This window comes from Salvelinus alpinus, chromosome 13, assembly GCF_045679555.1.
Source record: "Salvelinus alpinus chromosome 13, SLU_Salpinus.1, whole genome shotgun sequence".
NCBI lineage: Eukaryota > Metazoa > Chordata > Actinopteri > Salmoniformes > Salmonidae > Salvelinus > Salvelinus alpinus.
In genome coordinates, this window is record NC_092098.1 from 8,140,078 (window position 1) to 8,162,845 (window position 22,768).

The 22,768-nt window shown below is 44.0% G+C and overlaps 2 protein-coding genes and 1 long non-coding RNA gene across 3 annotated transcripts; all 3 read left to right on the forward strand.

Annotated features, from left to right (window-relative positions):
* The first annotated feature begins 4,330 nt into the window (after positions 1-4,330).
* Positions 4,331-4,847, forward strand: LOC139536658 (uncharacterized). The gene is made up of 3 exons (XR_011667369.1): positions 4,331-4,467; positions 4,570-4,695; positions 4,801-4,847. It is a non-coding gene; the product is annotated as an uncharacterized lncRNA (long non-coding RNA).
* Positions 4,848-5,563: 716 nt separating this feature from the next.
* On the forward strand, positions 5,564-9,323 carry LOC139536659 (adhesion G-protein coupled receptor G2-like). The gene is made up of 5 exons (XM_071337286.1): positions 5,564-5,826; positions 5,965-6,070; positions 6,573-7,233; positions 8,512-8,667; positions 8,781-9,323. The coding sequence occupies exons 1-3, from the start codon at positions 5,625-5,627 to the stop codon at positions 6,862-6,864; spliced, it is 600 nt and encodes a 199-aa protein (XP_071193387.1). The 5' UTR covers positions 5,564-5,624; the 3' UTR covers positions 6,865-7,233; positions 8,512-8,667; positions 8,781-9,323.
* A 4,002-nt stretch (positions 9,324-13,325) lies between these two features.
* htatsf1 (HIV-1 Tat specific factor 1) lies at positions 13,326-22,339 on the forward strand. The gene is made up of 10 exons (XM_071337639.1): positions 13,326-13,483; positions 15,004-15,168; positions 15,960-16,164; positions 16,264-16,311; positions 19,024-19,178; positions 19,389-19,552; positions 19,675-19,771; positions 20,063-20,152; positions 21,173-21,310; positions 21,532-22,339. The coding sequence occupies exons 2-10, from the start codon at positions 15,004-15,006 to the stop codon at positions 21,832-21,834; spliced, it is 1,365 nt and encodes a 454-aa protein (XP_071193740.1). The 5' UTR covers positions 13,326-13,483; the 3' UTR covers positions 21,835-22,339.
* The last annotated feature ends 429 nt before the right edge of the window (positions 22,340-22,768 follow it).

Consider the following 22,768-nt stretch of genomic DNA (forward strand, 5'->3'; position numbering starts at 1 on the left):
CTTCACAGATGAAAGCAGGTTCACACTGAGCACATGAGCACATGTGACAGACGTGACAGAGTCTGGAGACGCCGTGGAGAATGTTCTGCTGCCTGCAACATCCTCCAGCATGACCGGTTTGGCGATGGGTCAGTCATGGTGTGGGGTGGCATTTCTTTGTGGGGCCGCACAGCCCTCCATGTGATCGCCAGAGGTAGCCTGACTGCCATTAGGTACCGAGATGAGATCCTCAGACCCCTTGTGAGACCATATGCTGACACATGCACATTTGTGGCCTGCTGGAGGTCATTTTGCAGGGCTCTGGCAGTGCACCTCCTTGCACAAAGGCGGAGGTAGCGGTCCTGCTGCTGGGTTGTTGCCCTCCTACGGCCTCCTCCACGTCTCCTGATGTACTGGCCTGTCTCCTGGTAGCGCCTCCATGCTCTGGACACTACGCTGACAGACACAGCAAACCTTTTTGCCACAGCTCGCATTGATGTGCCATCCTGTATGAACTGCACTACCTGAGCCACTTGTGTGGGTTGTAGACTCCGTCTCATGCTACCACTAGAGTGAGAGCACCGCCAGCATTCAAAAGTGACCAAAACATCACCCAGGAAGCATAGGAACTGAGAAGTGGTCTGTGGTCACCACCTGCAGAATCACTCCTTTTTTGGGGGTGTCTTGCTAATTGCCTATAATTTCCACCTTTTGTCTATTCCATTTGCACAACAGCATGTGAAATTTATTGTCAATCAGTGTTGCTTCCTAAGTGGACAGTTTGATTTCACAGAAGTGTGATTGACTTGGAGTTACATTGTGTTGTTTAAGTGTTCCCTTTATTTTTTTGAGCAGTGTATATTGGTCTCCACTACGACATACAAGTGTATCTGAAATGCAGCCGTAAGCTACACCTAAACTATAGCCTATCATAGCCTATCAAAAGGAATTTCCTGTTACAAATTAGCACTTCTTTGAGAATAATCAAATCCTCCTGCCGCAGGATTATTTTACTCCTGCGACAAAACTGGAAGAACAAATATACAGTGGGGAGAACAAGTATTTGATACACTGCCGATTTTGCAGGTTTTCCTACTTACAAAGCATGTAGAGGTCTGTAATTTTTATCATAGGTACACTTCAACTGTGAGAGACGGAATCTAAAACAAAAATCCAGAAAATCACATTGTATGATTTTTAAATAATTAATTTGCATTTTATTGCATGACATAAGTATTTGAACACCTACCAACCAGTAAGAATTCCGGCTCTCACAGACTTGTTAGTTTTTCTTTAAGAAGCCCTCCTGTTCTCCACTCATTACCTGTATTAACTGCACCTGTTTGAACTCGTTACCTGTATAAAAGACACCTGTCCACACACAATCAAACAGATTCCAACCTCTCCACAATGGCCAAGACCAGAGAGCTGTGTAAGGACATCAGGGATAAAATTGTAGACCTGCACAAGGCTGGGATGGGCTACAGGACAATAGGCAAGCAGCTTGGTGAGAAGGAAACAACTGTTGGCGCAATTATTAGAAAACGGAAGAAGTTCAAGATGACGGTCAATCACCCTCGGTCTGGGGCTCCATGCAAGATTTCACCTCGTGGGGCATCAATGATCATGAGGAAGGTGAGGGATCAGCCCAGAACTACACGGCAGGACCTGGTCAATGACCTGAAGAGAGCTGGGACCACAGTCTCAAAGAAAACCATTAGTAACACACTACGCCGTCATGGATTAAAATCCTGCAGCGCACGCAAGGTCCCCCTGCTTAAGCCAGTGCATGTCCAGGCCTGTCTGAAGTTTGCCAATGACCATCTGGATGATCCAGAGGAGGAATGGGAGAAGGTCATGTGGTCTGATGAGACAAAAATAGAGCTTTTTGGTCTAACTCCACTCGCCGTGTTTGGAGGAAGAAGAAGTATGAGTACAACCCCAAGAACACCATCCCAACCGTGAAGCATGGAGGTGGAAACATCATTCTTTGGGGATGCTTTTCTGCAAAGGGGACAGGACGACTGCACCGTATTGAGGGGAGGATGGATGGGGCCATGTATCGCGAGATCTTGGCCAACAACCTCCTTCCCTCAGTAAGAGCATTGAAGATGGGTCGTGGCTGGGTCTTCCAGCATGACAACGACACGAAGCACACAGCCATGGCAACTAAGGAGTGGCTCCGTAAGAAGCATCTCAAGGTCCTGGAGTGGCCTAGCCAGTCTCCAGACCTGAACCCAATAGAAAATCTTTGGAGGGAGCTGAAAGTCCGTATTGCCCAGCGACAGCCCCGAAACCTGAAGGATCTGGAGAAGATCTGTAGGGAGGAATGGGCCAAAATCCCTGCTGCAGTGTGTGCAAACCTAGTCAAGAACTACAGGAAACGTATGATCTCTGTAATTGCAAACAAAGGTTTCTGTACCAAATATTAAGATCTGCTTTTCTGATGTATCAAATACTTATGTCATGCAATAAAATGCAAATTAATTACTTAAAAATCATACAATGTGATTTTCTGGATTTTTGTTTTAGATTCCGTCTCTCATAGTTGAAGTGTACCTATGATAAAAATTACAGACCTCTACATGCTTTGTAAGTAGGAAAACCTGCAAAATCGGCAGTGTATCAAATACTTGTTCTCCCCACTGTATATATATATATATACTCCTCAGCACCCCTCCGTCCCCCCACCCCCCCTCAGATGATGCCAAATGTGAAGAATCCAGATGTGGAGGTCCTTGGCTGACGTGGTTACACGAGATCGGCGGTTGTGAAGCCAAATTCTCTAAAATGCCATTGGAGGCAGCTTATGGTAGAGAAATTAACATTCAGTTCTCTGGCAACAGCTCTGGAGGACACTCCTCCAGTCAGCATGCCAATTGCACGCTCCCTCAAAACTTGATACATCTGTGGCATTGTGTTGTGCGACAAAACTGCACACTTTAAAGTGGCCTTTTATAGCACAAGGTGCACCTGTGTAATGATCATGCTGTTTAATCAGCTTCTTGATATGCCACACCTGTCAGGTGGGTGGATTATCTTGGCAAATTAGAAATTCTCACTAACAGGGATATAAACAAATTTGTGCACAAAATTTGAGAGAAATAAGCTTTTTGTGCATATGAAAAATGTCTGGGATTTTTAATTTCCACTCATGAAACATGGGACCAACACTTTACATGTTGTGTTTAGATTTTTGTTCAGTGTATATTACACTCATTGACTTTGATATTTCTGTCTGTCATCTGTTTGACCATGGGTGGATGACGCCTGACACACCTGTCCTGCTGACAGTCTGTTGGGTTTTCCAATCCATTGGGGCGTCCCAGATCTGCACCAGTGCCCATTTGTGGTTGAGACCATTCCAGACCTAGACAACATTGATGTCACTCCTGGTGAGTTGACTTCACCTGGGTAGTTCTACTGCGTCCATTTTGGGGGACGCACACTGTCTGTGACCATAATAACCAATGCATTGTACTTTTTGTGTTTTCAGAGAATGCTATGGATGTGGTGGAGATGATAGAGAGCCTGCTGAAGGACCATCCAGACCTCAACTGCACTGAACTTAGCACCGTTCTGAAGAAACTCAAAAACATTGCTTTCATCAGCTGTATGACCCCACCTCTGGGCAAAGCTATCATCAACATCATCTCAGACATGTTGGAGTCGAAGAGCTACCTGCAGCATGTCACCAACCAGTGGGTGTTTTCTCTCTGTTCCACTCATCCCTACCACGCAGATCAGGTGGTTAAAGAAATGGAGTGGTGATTAGGAGGAGGCTTCCTCAAAACCACACGGTCGTACGAGATACGCCTGGGATCCGATCCAGAATCCATACTAGCCTACCAATTAGAATGAAGGAATATTTGGGCTGATGTTAGTATGGATATTGGAACGTAGCCCTGGACTATTGAAGCTGTACAAATGGATAATGTGTTCTCTCGCTCTCTCATTTTCCTGTACGTTCTGCTATCAATATTTACTGTGTCCTCAACTTTGCCCCCTGCTCTTTGCTCTGCAGAATACTGAACATTACAGAGATGGTTGGCGACAAGATGTCTGGTTTTGACCAGACAAATTACACTTTGGGTGCTTCTGCGATGGCAATCTCCGTGGTGGACGTAGACCGGGGCCAATTTCAGGTCCTCACTTTTGGCGTCTCGTCCGCTGCAGAGGGCCTAAACCCCGAGGTTAGCGCTAATTCGTTGCCGAACATTAAAATGGTTTCCCCAGAGTTATACTTCTAAACACAAGGTGATATAACCTCTCCATTTTACCCATCTGTACAGTCATTGATATTAAGATGGCATTGTTCTGATCATGGCCTTAATCTTGGTGTTGTAGATTTATATCAACAAGGATCCGTTCAAAGGGACGGTTGCATTCATCTCCCTACCCTCAGCCTTGAAGTACAGATTTCCTCAACACAGTGGTGCCCAGCCGCGGGTTCAGTTTCAGTTTTATGGAGTCCCAACTCTCTTCATGGTAACAAAGTTGTACCACTGCAGGGCTGTCTTTATTATGTCAGAACGGCACTGCGTCATTGGATCGAAGTAAATCGCAATCTTGTATACTTTCACATTTCAGAACAACCCGGATGGGAAGATCCTGAACACTTATGTGGTCTCAGCCAGTGTCACCAATGCCAGTGGCCCCATCAAGGACCTAGAGGAGGATGTAGAGGTGACACTACACCACGTGATGTCCAATCCAGTACGTGGAACACTTCCTGACAATAAATCAACTGAACAATCACTTGTAAAATGATCAATCAAACCCATAATTTGCTGCCTGATCTAAATGGATTTTCTCTTGAAGCTTGGCAAGGAGGTGCAGTGTGTCTACTGGGACTTCAATCAAAATGGTGGGTCCTATTATAAACTGCAGAGGAATAATCCAGCAAATGAAATCCTAATATTTTGGAAAGTGTGTACTCAGAGTTGATCTGTGTAGTGTGTGTGTGTTTGTGTGGTATAGCGGAGGCATGCGGTAGATAAATATTGTATTTCACTACAGAAGGAAAGGGAGGATGGGAACAGCATGGATGCAGGAAGCACAACACCAGTGCTGACTATACCACATGCTTGTGTGACCACCTCACTCATTTTGGAGTACTTCTGGTAATGACCCTCTTTGAAGTGCACCACGGGTGGTTACCTTACAAAACGGTACGTAAGCTTTGTTCTCACCACGATGTTCTCCTCTACGCCACTATCCTCCCTCGTACTGTAGGATGTATCCAGGACTCAAATCGACATACCAAATGAGGAAATTCTGACCATCATCACTTATCTGGGCTGCGGTGTATCCTCCGTCTTCCTGGGAATCACTGTGTTGACATACACAGCTTTTGAGTAAGAATCAATTCAGTTACATCTACACTCTGCACCTTCAGTTTTTGGAGTGGCACCGTCTTCCTGTTTTCACACTGTATCGTCTTTGTGCGTTTTGTAAAGTGGCTTACAGTGTTCTTTCCACAGCCTCCTCCTTTTTTTTCATGCACTTCAAACCATCTGCTCAATTATTGCCTTCTCAGCTTTCTCTCAATCTCACGTACCGCCATTTTCCCTCACAGGAAGCTCCGCAGAGACTACCCATCCAAGATCCTCATTAACTTGTCTCTGGCGCTGCTGGGGCTCAACATGGTTTTCCTGGTCAACTCCTGGCTCTCCTCCTTTGGCAGCTATGGGCTTTGTGTGGCGGTGGCTTCCGCACTGCACTATTTCCTACTGGCCTCTTTCACCTGGATGGGCCTGGAGGCTGTGCATATGTACTTTGCCTTGGTCAAAGTCTTCAATGTTTATGTGCCCTCGTACATCCTAAAGTTCTGCTTCCTAGGATGGGGTGAGATCGACTTCGCTCAATTAGAACAATAGCGAAATGCTACGTTTTTTTTAACTACAGTTATCCGTATTTCCCCTTACTCTTATCAATTGAACCATATCACGTGTTCTCCTTCTCCATCTTCCTCCCCTCTCGTAGGAATCCCTCTGGCTATATGCTGCGTAGTTCTGGTTGTGAAGAGAGAGTCCTACGGCAGCTCCCTCGGCAGTGAGTCCATGGAACCACTAGATAACTCCGAGGCGTTGTAAGTGTTAGATTCATCCTGTTGTACTTTGTTGTTCCGTGTCACTATCATTAGATGAACAGCACCTTTTTCTGACACTGAATGACATGTATCTGACACAATGTCAACTCAAAACTTTCTACAGTTAAATTGGGCGACGTGTAGATCATGAATGATCATTGTGTGGTACTCGAGTCTGTGTATTGTAGATTCTGGCAGGGGGGAAACTTTGGTTTTAGAAGTGGGGGGGACATATATATATATGTTTTTTTCTTCAAGTCAGATAAACACTCCAAACAGCTCAGAGGCGTCCGCCTGGTCCTAAAGTACACCGCTCCTCGTTTTGTATCACATTCCAATGATAAAACTGGGGGGGGACAAAAATGTTAAAAATGTCAGAAGAAAATGTCAGAATGTGGGGGGGACATGTCCCCCCGTCCCCAGTGAAAGTTACACCCCTGGATTCTGGACTGAGGTTGTTATTCAGATGTGTAGATAAAATCCCTCTCTCTCCTATTATCAGCTGCTGGATCCAGGATGAAGTGGCTTTCTATGTGTCTGTGGTGGGCTACATTCTGCTGGTGCTGCTGTGCAACATGGCTATCTTCGTGGTGGTCCTGGTCCAGATCCGCCACATGCGGGTCAATCAGCCGGCTGGCATCCACAGCGGCCTCCTTCTGCAGGACCTGAAGGGGGTTTCCAGTCTCACCTTCCTGCTGGGTCTCACCTGGACTGTGGCTTTCTTCGCCTGGGGGCCAGCCAAGGTTCCCTTCCTCTACCTCTTCTGTGTCCTCAACAGTCTGCAAGGTGAGTGACTGCTGCCAGGCATTTATTTGTTTAAAGCATGCTAGCTGTTCCTGTAGACTTCCAGTCATTGCGCTAACGCTAGTTAGCAATGGCTCCAGAAACGACCTTAAACTTGCTTCAAACTGCACGCAGAGACGTAAAACTGGTATCCACGAGTTCATCTGACTCTGGGTAAGTAGGAAAAAACGGAATTGCCAAGATGACGCACTATCTTATCATAAGGTGTAATGTATAGAGGGTATAAACCTGATGCCAGTGTCACTGGTGTGTTTTAGGGTTCTTTATATTTCTGTTCCATTGTCTGATGAAGGAGAATGTGAGAAAACAATGGAGAATCCATTTGTGCTTTGGCCGCTTCAGACTCCAAGACTACTCTGGTAATGCAACCACATATCAATATACTGTAATATAACAACCCAAATCAGAAATTCTATTAATGTTTGACTGTGATCAGAATAAAACAAATGTTCATTTTTTATATATATATACAGTACCAGTCAAAGTTAGGACAAACCTACTCATTCAAGGGTTTTTCTCTATTTTAACTATTTTCTGTAGAATAATAGGGAAGGCATCAAAACTATGAAATAACACATATGGAATCATGTATAACCAAAAAAAAGTGTTAAACAAATCAAAACATATTTTATACTTCAGATTCTTCAAAGTAGCCACCCTTTGCCTTGATGACAGCTTTGCACACTCTTGGCATTCTCTCAACCAGCGTCACCTGTAATGCTTTTCTAACAGTCTTGAAGGATTCCCAAATATGCTGAGCACTTATTGATTGCTTTTCCTTCATTCTGTGGTCCAACTCATCCCAAACCATCACAATTGGGTTAAAGTCAGGTGATTGTGGAGGCCAGGTCATCTGATGCAGCACTCCATCACTCTCCTTCTTGGTCAAATAGCCCTTACACAGCCTGGAGGTGTGTTGGGTCATTGTCCTGTTTAGAAACAAAAGATAGTCCCACTAGTCCCAAACCAGATGGGATGGCGTATCACAGCAGAATTCTGTGGTTGCCATGCTGGTTAAGTGTGCCTTGAATTCTAAATAAATCACAGACTGTCACCAGCAAAGCATCCCCACACCATCACACCTCCTCCTCCATGCTTCGGGTTAGGGTTCATGCTTTACGGTGGGAACCACCATTCACCTACTCTGCGTCTCATGGCGGTTGGAACCAAAAATCTCAAATTTGGATTCATCAGACCAAAGGACATATTTCCAAGTCTTCTGAATATCCCCGCTACCTTGTATACCCCCGCTACCTTGTCACAACACAACTGATTGGCTCAAACGCATTAAGAAGGAAAGAAATTCCACAAGTTAACTTTTAACAAGGCACACCTGTTAATTGAAATGCATTCCAGGTGACGACATCATGAAGCTGGTTGAGATAATGCCAAGAGTGTGCAAAGCCGTCATCAAGGCTAAGGGTGGCTACTTTGAAGAATCTAAAATATATTTTTGGTTACTACATGATTTCATGTGTTATTTCATAGTTTTGATGTCTTCACTATTAGGCAAAATAGTAAAAATAAAGAAAAACCCTGAAATGAGTAGGTGTGTCCAAACTTTGGATTGGTACTGTATAGATTATGTTGATCTGAAAATCTAAAGTTATGGATGTGTAATTTGTCTTGTTGTTCAGAGTGGAGCCAGACTTTTACAGTTGGTGCCAAATCCAGGCCTAACCCTCTGGTGCGCATGCCCTCAGTGAGGTCCATCAAGTCCAGTGCCACAGAAAGCACCTCGGCCTCCTCCGACTCCAGTCAACGACAGGTCTCCATCAGAAGACCTAACTTGGGTGAGATCCCATTTTTTTGAAGGAAGAACTATGACTCCTATGGTGACGTTATAATGAGTGATTGGAGCTCAAGTGCATGGTGTAGAAATATATGTTCTGCTTGTTTTCGGCAGACCTTGTGTATGAGAATAACTTGGCACTACCACTTGTCCAACGCAACTCCACTCCTCTTCCTCACAAGAGTGCCTCTTTCCCAGAGGAGGGGCACTGCGAGGGGCCCTCTCGGCAAGACGGATCTCACCCAAGACATCGGCTACCCATTCCTAAAGACCTTTGAAATACGGCAAGGAGGAACACCTTAATTTGTGCTAAATGAATGAATAGAGAAACAAAGATTGTAACTTGTGCAATCAGTGTGTGCAATTTGAAATATCAGACGAGGCTTGGTTCTGTGTAACTTGGCAGCTTTCGCTTTGACTCAGTCTGGGACATGAATGCACTTGTATGATATTGCAACATTTAGGACATAATATGAATGGTGTTTTTAATTTCTACTTACCTTGGAGCAAATTAAAATGAAGTTCTTTGTGATGATCTATCTGATGAATTATGTCCTGTCCATCTTCACTGATCTATTTATTGTACTGAAGGTGTGACAAATTAGACTAGTATGCATGTGTGCAAAACGGACAATAAATGACATTGACTGCAATCTTTTTAAAATATTAGTATTTGTGTATCAAAGTTTTATGTGAGATGAAAAATACCAGTATGTGCCTGAAAAGTTGGGATGGGACATTTTATTGATCTGTGGTTAACGGGTGGTGCTCTCTACTGCCCCCTGCTGCCATGCATTATATGCACGGGCAGAGAGCAAGTGAGAGGCTCCACACCTGTCAGAAATCTGTCCATGTGAGAATGCAGCGGTAAACAATTCTTTGTATGAGAGAGGGTTGGATCTGATTTGATCAAATAGTTTTGTACTGTTAAGGTAGTTACGAATGTACTGATATAAGTGGACGCAAGTGGCATCTCGGCAACTTTGACAAAAAAGTTGCCTGCTGTGCACACGCGTATCTGCTCTCTCATTTGCTAGAATGTTCCCACCCGATCTCGCCTCCTCCCGCCTGCCGCCTGCATTTCCACCTTCGATTTATGGTGCATTACGGCCAATCCACATACTCCTCGACTTGTCTACAGTCGGTTGCTTACGCCCGACCACTCAAACGAGCCCAAACAATTGTTATCCCCATAATGCAACACACGTTGAAAGGCGGTGACCAATGATGGTCACGACTTGATAAAAGTGATACGCTCGAACGCGCCCAACGACTCCTATTTTTGAGGGACGAGACAAGACTATCTGTGTCATGGGCGTGTTCGAGGGGATCACTTTCACACACATACCAGCAACAGTACACCCATCATCATCAGTGATTTTAATCAAATATAAACAATTGTGTGTTTTATTAACTGAAAAATGTACAATTATTTGTAAGAGTAAAATACAACTCAGACAAAACAGATGTCCAAACTCTCCTGGTATGGTAGTTGCATGGTAAGAAAAAAAAAAACTTTGCTCAATCAAAACCGTCTAACCAATAACGGAGCGCAAATGTTACACCCATTGCTGTTGAGCCATCCATTTCTTTCACCACGCTCACTTTCAGACACACTCTAATGCTGCGTTCATAACCAAGTGGGAAAGTAGTATTTACTGGAAAAATACACTTGACCAACCCTTCAACTGGTAGTTACTAGTCTATCATCCCTGAGCTCCGACTTCTCCCACCTCTGACCTCAACTACTAAGGAAATTACCTTGATAACAGTATTTTCGGCAGTTAACTGCAACAACAAAACATTATTTATAAAAACCAATCTATTAATATAGTTTTTGAACACTAGGATTTGTTTACAAACATGATAGCTGTACTTTGAGTTTATGGTTGACAAAGCATGTTGGCCATTAGCCAATCAGAGTATCTCAAGGAGTTCAAAGAACGTGGGCGCGTTCGAGTGATCACTTTTGTCAAGTCGGTGACCCACAACGGTCACCACCTTTCAAAAGTGTGTTGCATTATGGACATAAAAATTGTCCGACTTGCAACTACGTGATGAGTGTATGAACTTTACAAAAATCATGTGATCAAAGGACATGCAGTTTTTGATGAAGTCGCCTTCAAGTAGCTGCAATTGCTTCTCACCAACTACACAATGCAGCCATCGCCTGCATTGTTGGAGGCACTGTTTGTCAACCAATCATTAGGGTATTTCTGTTAGACCCACGTGAATGTGGCCAAAGACATGACTGAAACATAAGCCATCTTTGCCACGGTTCTAAAGCTACAGGAGATATACATGAAAGTGATATGGGAATATGACACTCAGACTCATAGGAACCTATAAAACGTAGCTAGCTTCATAAACATAAAATATATTTGGAATAAATAACCAAACTAGAAAACTATCTAACCAGCTGTGGGTAACTGTAGCTAGCTACCTGACATGAGTACTAGCTGCCATAGCTTGCTAGGTACATCAATAGCTTCAGGTTGGTTGTGTTTAGGCTCAATTTCAAGATTTCCAACAAGGACTTTGCCTCTCATATCAAGGCTCATTCGGATGTGACGATGTAAAACGTCATTCAAGGGTTGTCCTTTTTAATTTTATTTAACCTTTATTTAACGAGGCAAGTCAGTTAACTTCTTATGGCTGCAGGGGCAGTATTGAGTAGCTTGGATGAAAAGGTGCCCAGAGTAAACTGCCCAGAGGTGCCCAGAGTAAACCGCCTGCTCCTCAGTCCCAGTTGCTAATATATGCATATTATTATTAGTATTGGATAGAAAACACTCTGAAGTTTCTAAAACTGTTTGAATGATGTCTGTGAGTATAACAGAACTCATATGGCAGGCAAAAACCTGAGAAGAAAATCCAACCAGGAAGTGGGAAATCTGAGGTTTGTAGGTTTTCAACTCATCGCCTATCGAATACACAGTGGCATATGGGTCATTTTGCATTTCCTACGGCTTCCAGTAGATGTCAACAGTCTTTAGAACCTTGTCTGATGCTTCTACTGGGAAGGGGGGCCGAATGAGAGGGGATTGAGTAAGGTCTACCATGACCTGAACATGCGCTGACCATGCGCGTTCATGTGAGAGCGAGCTCTGTTCCATCGCACTTCTGAAGACAAAGGAATTCTCCGGTTGGAACATTATTGAAGATTTATGTTAAAAACATCCTAAAGATTGATTCAATACATCGTTTGACATGTTTCTACTGACTGTTACGGAACTTTTTGACATTTCGTCTGCTTTTAGTAAATGTGCTTCGTGACTTTGGATTTGTTTACCAAACGCGCTAACAAAGGTAGCTATTTGGACATAAATGATGGACATTACCGAACAAATCAAACATTTATTGTGGAACTGGGATTCCTGGGAGTGCATTCTGATGAAGATCATCAAAGGTAAGTGAATATTTATAATGTTATTTCTGACTTCTGTTGACTGCACAATATTGACTGCACAATATGGTACCTGTATGGCTTGATTGGGCTCTGAGCGCCAACCTCAGATTATTGCAAGGTTTTTGCTTTTTCTGTAAAGCTTTTTTGAAATCTGACACAGCGGTTGCATTAAGAACAAGTTTATCTTAAATTCTATGTAAAACATGTATCTTTCATCAAAGTTTATGATGAGTATTTCTGTTATTTGATGTGGCTCTCTGCAATTTCTCCGGATATTTTGGAGGCATTTCTGAACATGGCGCCAATGTAAACTGAGGTTTTTGGATATAAATATGAACTTTATCGAACAAAACATATATGTATTGTGTAACATGAAGTCCTATGAGTGTCATCTGATGAAGATCATCAAAGGTTAGTGATTAATTTTATCTCTATTTCTGCTGGAAAAATGGCTGTGTTTTTCTGTGATTTGGCGGTGACCTAACATAATCGTTTGTGGTGCTTTCGCTGTAAAGCCTTTTTGAAATCGGACACTGTGGTGGGATTAACACAAAGTGTATCTTTAAAATGGTGTGAAATATTTGTATTCTTGAGGAATTTTAATTATGAGATTTCTGTTGTTTGAATTTGGCGCCCTGGACTTGGCTGTTGTCTGGCTGTTGTCATATCGATCCCGTTAACGGGATTGCAGCCCTAAGTTAACCAGTCTATCCCAGCCAAACCCTAACCCGGACAGCGCTGGGCCAATTGTGCGCCGCCCTATGGGACTCCCAATCACAGCCGGTTGTGATACAGCCTGGAATCAAACCAGGGTCTGTAGTGACGACTCTAGTACTGAGATGCAGTGCCTTAGACGCTGTGCCACTCAGGAGCCTTTCTACTTCACGTTTGGACCATAACCAGTAATTGCTTTGTCCATTCTTTTTACAGACTATTGCAATTACACATACCCCCATCTTTGCCCATACAAAGTCATGAAAATCGCCATACTCCCGTTGACTATAACGGGGGATCCTGTTTTCTGCAAACAATGCCTGCCTGCAGTACCACGGTCGGCCTTGAATTGCGTGGCTTCATCAAATACTGTATATTCTGGCTTCATTGAGAGGCAGTTGTTCTCCCCTGGTGACGACACAGATTTAGGTCATGGCTAGAAAGCCTCCAGCTTTTGTCAAATTTACGTCAAATTTCATATTTCATAGCAGGTTAGGAGAAATATCGTAGCAGGTTAGGGTTAGCTAAAATGCCAATTTTTTTATACTTAAAAAAAAACTTTTTACGTTTTGAGTTGACAAAAGCTGGATTCGTTCTAACCTTGACTCCATGGGTTTATTACTACCAGAAGTTCTTCTTTGACACCGGAAGTGTATCTTCAGTCATCGTTGGCGGCGGACCGTCAAAGCCAAAGGTAGCTGAGCTGGCTAATGTTTTAACGTTTAATTAGCTAACTAATCAATAATCCACATACAAATAATTGATCTTCAAAGACAAGCATTGCTGCCCCTTGGCTCGTTATGTAACGTTATTTTCTAGTCGAATTCCTGGCAAAACACACAAAGCAGAGCTTGCTAACGTTAGCTAGTTAGCTAACTAGGCACACTTGCTTGATTGTCAGCTAACGTTAACTTAGTAACTACAATTTTTATAAATAAACAAAGCTAACTAGCCAGGTCCAGTCAATTGGCTAGATATTAGTAACGTTAGTAGCTATAAAGATGTGTGTAATATACTTTTCATTGTCTGATTTCAGATTGTCACGCAGCACCCATGGGCTACTTGCTAACGTAGCTCACTCGTTAGCTAGCTACGGTAGCTCACTCGTTAGCTAGCTAACGTTACTGTAGCTATACTGATCAAAAATATAAACGCAACATGTAAAGTCTTGATTTCATGAGCTGAAATAAAATATCCCAGAAATGTTCCAGACGCACAAAAAAACGTATTTCTCTCAAATTTTGTGCACAAATTAGTTTACTAACCTGTTAGTGAGCATTTCTCCTTTGCAAAGCTAATCCATCCACCTGATATGCATAGCATATCAAGAAGCTGATTAAGCAGCATGATCATTACACAGGTGCACCTTGTGCTGGGGACAATAAAAGGCCACTAAAATGTGCAGTTTTGTCACACAGCACAATGCCACAGCTGTTTTGAGGGAGCGTGCAATTGGCATGCTGACTGCTGGAATGGCCACCAGAGTTAATTTCTCTGCCATAAGCCGCCTCCAACGTCATTTTAGAGAATTTGGCAGTACGTCCAACCGGCCTCACAACCGCAGACCAGGTGTAACCACGCCAGCCCTAGTCCTCCACTTCCAGATTCTTCACCTGCGGGATCATCTAAGACCAGCCACCCGGACAGCTGATGAAACTGAGGAGTATTTCTGTCTGTAATAAAGCCCTTTTGTGGGGAAAAACTCATTCTGGTTGGGTTGTCCTGGTTCCAAGTGGGTGGGTGGGTGTATGTCCTCCCAGGCCCACCCATGGCTGCACCCCTCTAGTCAGGTGAAATCGATACATTAGGGCCTAATTTATTTATTTAAATTGACTGATTTCCTCATATGATGTGTAACTCAGTAAAATGGTTGCAAGTTGCGTTTATATTTTTGTTCAGTATAGATTTGTAGCTAGTTCACGAACGTTAGCTAACCAGCTAGCTGTCCACACAGCTATCAACAGCTTGCTAGCTGCAACTCTTGACTTGATAGTTCACAAGTCTTACGTTTGTTTTAAATTGTTAGCTGGCCGGTTGGCTGGCACACTATTCTAGCTGTCTGGCACACTATTCTAGCTGGCTGGCTGGCCCACTATTCTGGCTGGCTGGCTGGCCCACTATTCTAGCTAGTAGTGGCCCATTCAACAACAACACATGTCCTCTAAACAAGCAAGATCTTCAATGTATGTTCTTGTAACTTCCTGTGTTGTTTAGATGAGTGGTGATACTGATGGAAATAAGGAGTTCCACGAGCAGCTCCGGTTGCAGCAGCTGTATGGCCAGAGACAGGCGGACGGAGCTGACGCTAACACCTTCGTGGACCCAGAGGATGGGACGGTGTATGACTGGGACCACGACAAGAAAGCATGGTTTCCTAAAGTGTGTTACCATCACGTCTTCTGCTTAGCTGAAACCTTACATTTCTGTCTGCAACGACTTGATGTTGTAATACAAGGATGGGCAACTGGCGGAAGGATGCGGCCCGCCTTTTGTAGGCTTGCGGACCAATTTACCCCCTCCCCCCAGAAAATTATATATATCTATATATATATATATTAGGAACTCAGTCAGGTTCTCAACTGACAGTTGATAGTTAGAATAATAGAAATCACAAGGTGCAATTTCGAAATTTGCTTGTGCATCAGCAGTCATTTAATTAGCCCATGTCAGCAAACATTTTTAGATCGGTTAATTAGTCTAGCGGCCAGCTATCTAAACTTGTAAGCATGGTCGAATAACCGACCATGGTGGGGCCCAGTTATCATCTAAAAAAACTGCAAAGATTTTCCTCCATTCTATGACAAAATGTGTATAATTGCAGGAAATTAAAGCAGGAAATTAAAACGGCACATTTTTCTCTCCGCCCAATAGCAAAATGTTTAGAATTGCAGCAAACTTGCTTTAAAGCTGCAACATTTTCTCTACTCCACATTGCAAAATGTGCAGAATTGCGGGAAATGATGGGGGATGACCCACATGCCACTGCGGCCCCTCATGACGAGGTCTGATTTTTTGATGGCCCCCACCCCCAACAAAGTTGCCCATCCCTGTTCTAATGTTATGTTTCTAGAACCTTTTAGAATTGCCATGACCCTCTGTCAGTTTTCATGGATTTGTGAGAATGTGTTGTGCGAAGTAGTGGTTGGGCTAATTCTGGTCTTCTTGTCCAGATAACAGAGGACTTCCTTGCTGCGTATCAAGCTAACTACGGCTTCACAAAGGATGGGGAGCATGATCCAAATGCTGCGTGTGCACCTGACACGGACACAACAGCCAAGCCAGAGGAGGGGAAGAAAGCCGAGAAGCGCACTGACACGGAACAGCCGAAAGATGGCAAAAAGGAGAAAGGAGAGAAAAGGAAGGCTGATACTGCAGGTACAGGATGTCTTACAGACATGTGTTTAGAATGAAATCGACATGTGACTTGGTGTATCCTCAAAGGGAATACTCAAACAAATATCATTGTCTTTGCAGCCTGGTTTGATGTGGAAACCGACAAGAATACCAATGTGTACGTGTCAGGTAAGTCTCCCTTCTCTGGATATGGCTACCAGACCTAAGTTCAAATACTATTTACTGTATTTTGAATACAGTACTTTCAAATACATTTCAAAACAATTATTTAGACAAAGTTTCTTTGAAAATTAAAGTAGTTGAATATTGGAATGTATTTGCAGGGCTCCAGATGAACATTTTCTCCTGGTACCACCATGCCCCAATGTTCTTTGCAGCGTCGCGCATTAGAAAACGTGTAATCATCATATAAAGTTATTCACAGTGATTTATTCAAAAGTGTAATAGACTAATGAGATGGTATTCAATAAATAAGTTGTTTTATTTAACATGTGATTCAAAATATTTAGATGTGCAACCTAATCCAGTGAATGTCATGAATTGTGGGTTGACAGTAGGCTTTTGTTGTTATATTTTACTGTTAAAATAGGCCTCCAGAATGTTCTTTAAAAAAAAATGTTTTTATAGAAATCTATTTGCCTGCATCTACACCTACTCATTCAAGGGTTTTTCTTTATTTTTAATATTTTCTACATTGTAGAATAATAGTGAAGACATCAAAACTATGGAATAACACATATGGAATCATGTAGTAACCAAAAAAGTGTTAAACCAATTAAAATAAATAAATAAACACCCTTGAATGAGTAGGTGTTCTAAAACTTTTGACCGGTAGTGTATGTGCGCTAATATCAAAGGCTAATTCACAACCTGAGTAAATGGAAACTCAAAACACGTTAGCTAAATCGCTAGCTCTAAACATAATGCCCACTGCTAGTAGCCATGCGTTAATCTAACAATAATTGAGGCCTATGCAATCGTAATGGCTGATGCCCATTTTGCTGTCTCCGTATATCTCAAAGCCATATCAAATATGTTGGTTGTAAAATAGTTGCTATTGAGCTCAACATTGAGAGTTGGGAAAAAAAACATTTTATACCTATAGAAATCTGAGAACCTCCTCTCTTCAACCGGGACAACAGGAAAGCTGTGTTTTACATTTACATTTACATTTAAGTCATTTAGCAGACGCTCTTATCCAGAGCGACTTACAAATTGGTGCATTCACCTTATGATATCCAGTGGAACAACCACTTTACAATAGTGCATCTAACTCTTTTAAGGGGGGGGGGGGTTAGAAGGATTACTTTATCCTATCCTAGGTATTCCTTAAAGAGGTGGGGTTTCAGGTGTTTCCGGAAGGTGGTGATTGACTCCGCTGACCTGGCGTCGTGAGGGAGTTTGTTCCACCATTGGGGTGCCAGAGCAGCGAACAGTTTTGAGTGGGCTGAGCGGGAACTGTACTTCCTCAGAGGTAGGGAGGCGAGCAGGCCAGAGGTGGATGAACGCAGTGCCCTTGTTTGGGTGTAGGGCCTGATCAGAGCCTGAAGGTACGGAGGTGCCGTTCCCCTCACAGCTCCGTAGGCAAGCACCATGGTCTTGTAGCGGATGCGAGCTTCAACTGGAAGCCAGTGGAGAGAGCGGAGGAGCGGGGTGACGTGAGAGAACTTGGGAAAGTTGAACACCAGACGGGCTGCGGCGTTCTGGATGAGTTGTAGGGGTTTAATGGCACAGGCAGGGAGCCCAGCCAACAGCGAGTTGCAGTAATCCAGACGGGAGATGACAAGTGCCTGGATTAGGACCTGCGCCGCTTCCTGCGTGAGGCAGGGTCGTACTCTGCGAATGTTGTAGAGCATGAACCTACAGGAACGGGTCACCGCCTTGATGTTAGTTGAGAACGACAGGGTGTTGTCCAGGATCACGCCAAGGTTCTTAGCACTCTGGGAGGAGGACACAATGGAGTTGTCAACCGTGATGGCGAGATCATGGAACGGGCAGTCCTTCCCCGGGAGGAAGAGCAGCTCCGTCTTGCCGAGGTTCAGCTTGAGGTGGTGATCCGTCATCCACACTGATATGTCTGCCAGACATGCAGAGATGCGATTCACCACCTGGTTATCAGAGGGGGGAAAGGAGAAGATTAATTGTGTGTCGTCTGCATAGCAATGATAGGAGAGACCATGTGAGGATATGACAGAGCCAAGTGACTTGGTGTATAGCGAGAATAGGAGAGGGCCTAGAACAGAGCCCTGGGGGACACCAGTGGTGAGAGCACGTGGTGCGGAGACAGATTCTCGCCACGCCACCTGGTAGGAGCGACCTGTCAGGTAGGACGCAATCCAAGCGTGGGCCGCGCCGGAGATGCCCAGCTCGGAGAGGTTTTACACGCAGTTAGATTTAAAAAAATATTTTTACAAAATTACCCCGGAGCATTTTTTCCCCCGGGAAAGAAGAGAAAGAGAGAGTGGCTCATTCAACACAGCATCAGGGCCCTGTGAAACAGATACAGCGGCAGGAAGACACTTTCATTACAAATCATGGTTTTAGCCTCTCCAAAAAATAGGATGTCTTTAGTGAGGTGGTGCGATTTAAATGGTCGCAGTCTGGATCCCTGATTTGGAAATATGTTTTGAAAGTATTGGCATGTATTTACAACTACTTCAAATATAAGTCGTTGTTTTCGGCTTGTGCTTTGGCCAGTGTATTTGAAAATACTCAAATACACCGAAAATAAGAAATCCAAATATTTAAATACACGTGTATTTTGAACCCAGATCTGATGGCTACCAACACAATTGAATGTTCACTGTTTCGGCAGAAATGCATTGTTCAGGCAAGTTCCTACTGTCCTTTCAGTCAGGGAAGTTATTTTCTATTCCTCAGGTCTTCCACCGGACATCACCACGGAGGAGTTTGTTGAGGTCATGTCTAAGTGTGGCATTGTTATGAGGGACCCCATCTCTGAGGAGTACAAAGTCAAACTCTACAGGGACGGCCAGGGGAACCAGAAAGGCGACGGACTCTGCTGTTACTTAAAGGTGAGTGCTCTGGGCTTAGCGTTGTAATGGTTTGTTGTGTGTGTGTTTTGGTCTTACGAGGAGTGTAATCGAGACCATTAGTGTTCTCCCAGCGTTAGTGGGCAACGTCTGGGTGGATCTCTTTGTTGCTATGCGTCTATTTCCATGAGAGGATGTGTGTGTGTGTAGCGTTTCCATTCAGCGTGCTTCTCCTTTCCCCCTCCCTTGCAGAAGGAGTCTGTAGCCCTGGCTGAGCGACTGATTGACGAGTCAGAGATCAGGGGGTATCAGCTCCACGTGGAGGCTGCCAGGTTCGAGCTCAAGGGTCAGTACGACGCCAGTAAGAAGAAGAAGAAGAGCAAGGATTACCGCAAGAGGATGAAGGCACAGCAGAAGTATGTCCCGTCCTGCCATATTTCTATAACTGGAATTGGAATAGCTCAATGCTTCTGGGCATTTAGGTGTCCCTTTTTAGGCTTTTGTGTGGCTCATCTCTCACCATTGATCTGACTGATAGGCAGCTGGACTGGAGGCCAGAGAAGAAAGGGGAGGCGCGCAAGAGGCATGAACGTGTGCTCATCATCCAGAACATGTTCCACCCCAATGACTTTGAGGTGAGCAAATACCTCTCTCACTCTCTCACTCACTCACGACCACAAAGAGCTGTTGTGAATAGATATAGATGACTGGTGTGAGGGCAGCAAATACCCCCAGCGCAATGAGTCGTTTAAATTGATTTAGACTCCTTACTATCGACAGCACTGTCGTATTTTAGGGAGTCGGGCTTGAGTCTTTCTCCCGTCAGAGATCAGGAATCGTTGTGTTCTAGTTTCACATCGCAACACTTCACCTCCAGTCCTTTTCTGCACTGTAGTAAACCTGTGTACCGTATCTCTGTCCCACAGGAAGACCCCCTGGTGTTAAATGAGTACCGAGACGACCTCCGGACTGAATGTGAGAAATTTGGTCAGGTGAAGAAGGTCATCATTTTTGATGTAAGTGCCTACTGATGGGAATCAGCTCACTTCATTTCAGTCACTCTGGTATAATTAAGCAAGAAGGCCTGGGGGGGGTGTGGTATATGGCCAATATACCACGGCTAAGGGCTGTTCTTAGGCACAGCCCTTAGCTGTGGTATATTGGCCATATATCACAAACCCTCGAGGTGCCTTATTGCTATCATAAACTAGTTACCAACGTAATTAGAGCAGTTAAAAAATAATTAAAAAATCGTACCCGTGGTATACGGGCTGATATACCACGGCTGTAAGCCAATCAGCATTCAGGGCTCAAACCATCCAGTTTACAAAGCAAAATAACACACTCCAAAATCCGAAACATGTCAATGTAAGGTGTCAATTGGGAACCGTATTTTTAGTGTTCTGACAGTAGCCATGGTTCTATCCAACCATTTTTATGCAGTGATTGACCTGTTGCATAAAACAAACTCACAGCAGGCCTGGTGGAAACAGCAAATTGTTGGTAAACTTTCCTGAATGTTGATAACATAAAATATATTCTATATGGCTGGGTAGTTTTCTGTCATTGAGAGAATGCAACAAATGGTAGAGGAAATGCTTTTTTTTTGCCTAAATGGAGATATTTTGTCGAAGTAAACTTGGAAGCTAGCTCTGTTGTGTTCTCCCACTATTACGACGTGGAAAACCATGGAGGTTATTAGGCTATGCAGTTGAACGGACTGAAGTAAGTTATGGTGAAGGACTGCATTTTCATGTCACCGGCGTATTTGTATGCTGGTGACATGATGATCGGTGCCTCGCTGTCGTGTAGGCTACCATGTCAACAATCCAAAAGAAACACTTCAAACTGTTTAAATTGACCAATCAAAGTTTATGCGACAGAGTGTTTTGCCACGTGTGACATCACTGTGTGCTGCTTGTAATTCGCAACCAGTAAGTTAGACGGAAACACCTCTGGTGGGGAAATTTCGCATTCAAATCTTTCGGTAATTGGAGTGAAACCTAGCTAGTGACGTGGTCCTATGTCTTCCATAGAGACATCCTGATGGAGTGGCCTCGGTGGCCTTCAAAGAGCCAGAGGATGCAGATGTGTGTCAGATAGCACTGGACGGTCGCTGGTTTGGTGGCAAGAAGTTGTCAGCACAGCTGTGGGATGGATCCACTGACTACCAGGTAAGAACCATGCTGTTGCAACGTTAGAAGCTGCTATGGCCCACATGTCAGCGCCGATGGGGCTCATGAAGAGGCAGCGACAGGTAGTACAGTTGCTAGGTCACTATCACATTAAAGTTAAGAGAGGCTTAACACCTCATCAATTGTTTCCCGGGAACATATCAACCACCTCTGTTAATGTACCATAGTGAAAATAACCGTTGACTTGTGTCTGTCTATAGGTGGAGGAAACCACGAGGGAGCGAGAGGAGAGACTGAAAGGCTGGGCAGCCTACTTAGAGGGTGGGAGCAAGGGGCCTGCACCGCCGGGGGCACCGCCAGGAACTACAGAGGGACCAAACACAACCACAGAGGAGTCATCCAGCAAGGCAGAGGGACCGGTGACAGAGCCCTCCAACTCTCAGAGCCAAGAAGCAGGAGCAGAGGCAGTAGTAGACCCTGGGGTGGAACCAAAGACCTCAGAGGACGAAGAAGTAAGTTCCACTGACAGCAGCCTGGCAGGAAGTGATGAAGAAGACACGTAGACAGACATCACTGTACATCTCCTTGTGTTCAGCATATAAAAGGACAGTCTTGCCTGACGTCTGCTAAACTTACCCCACACCTTGTTTGAGTGGTGGAAAGTGACACACTGAGGAATAAGGCTATTGGGATGGAAATACTCTGTTGCATACTTAGTGATGAATAAAACAAAAAGTGATTTGTATATTTTCAATTCTTTCCCTCCACAATGACCTGTTTTATTGATTGACCTCAATAATTTGCAACATCACTTTTATGTCTTTTATACTAGGAATTTGTGTAATGAACTAAACGGGCTTGATTTGAATGCTCTGGTAATGGATACGCAGTTGGGGACCAAGCTTTGGAGAGGTCTTAAACTGAAAGGATTTACACCCATGTTTTTCATTGTCTCTCTTGAATATAGCAGCGAACTCGATTTCAACCTTCAAGTTAAAACTCCATCCTGTCTTGTCATGATTTGTTTTGAGATGGAAAATAAACGCAACGTTACCAATGGCAACCGTGCATGGTATTGTGTGTAATCTGTCACCCATGTTATTGATTTCTGTGTAGTTATTGCCATGAGGCAGTAGACTTGTTTTGTGTGTGTGTGTGTGTGTGTGTGTGTGTCTCATGAACAAAGTAACACAATACAATAAGAGTTGTGGAATGTTAAAGGGCAGCAGACACTGGGGAAGTAGTGGAAAGTGTTTCTGGCTGTGTTGAGGTTTCAGCCTGTGTGGGAGAGAGAGAGAGATATCAGTCTACTCTCCCGGTAGCAGGCTGGCTGTACTGAAGGCAGATTCACTTGGGTCAAGGCCTCCAACACCGCCAGCTTCCACACGAGCTCACGTGCAGCCTCTTAATGGTGTGCCCTAATGCGCTGTCACGCCAATAGCCATTGTCTTTCACACACAAAATGCTGCTGCCCCCATCCTCTAACTGTAACAGATT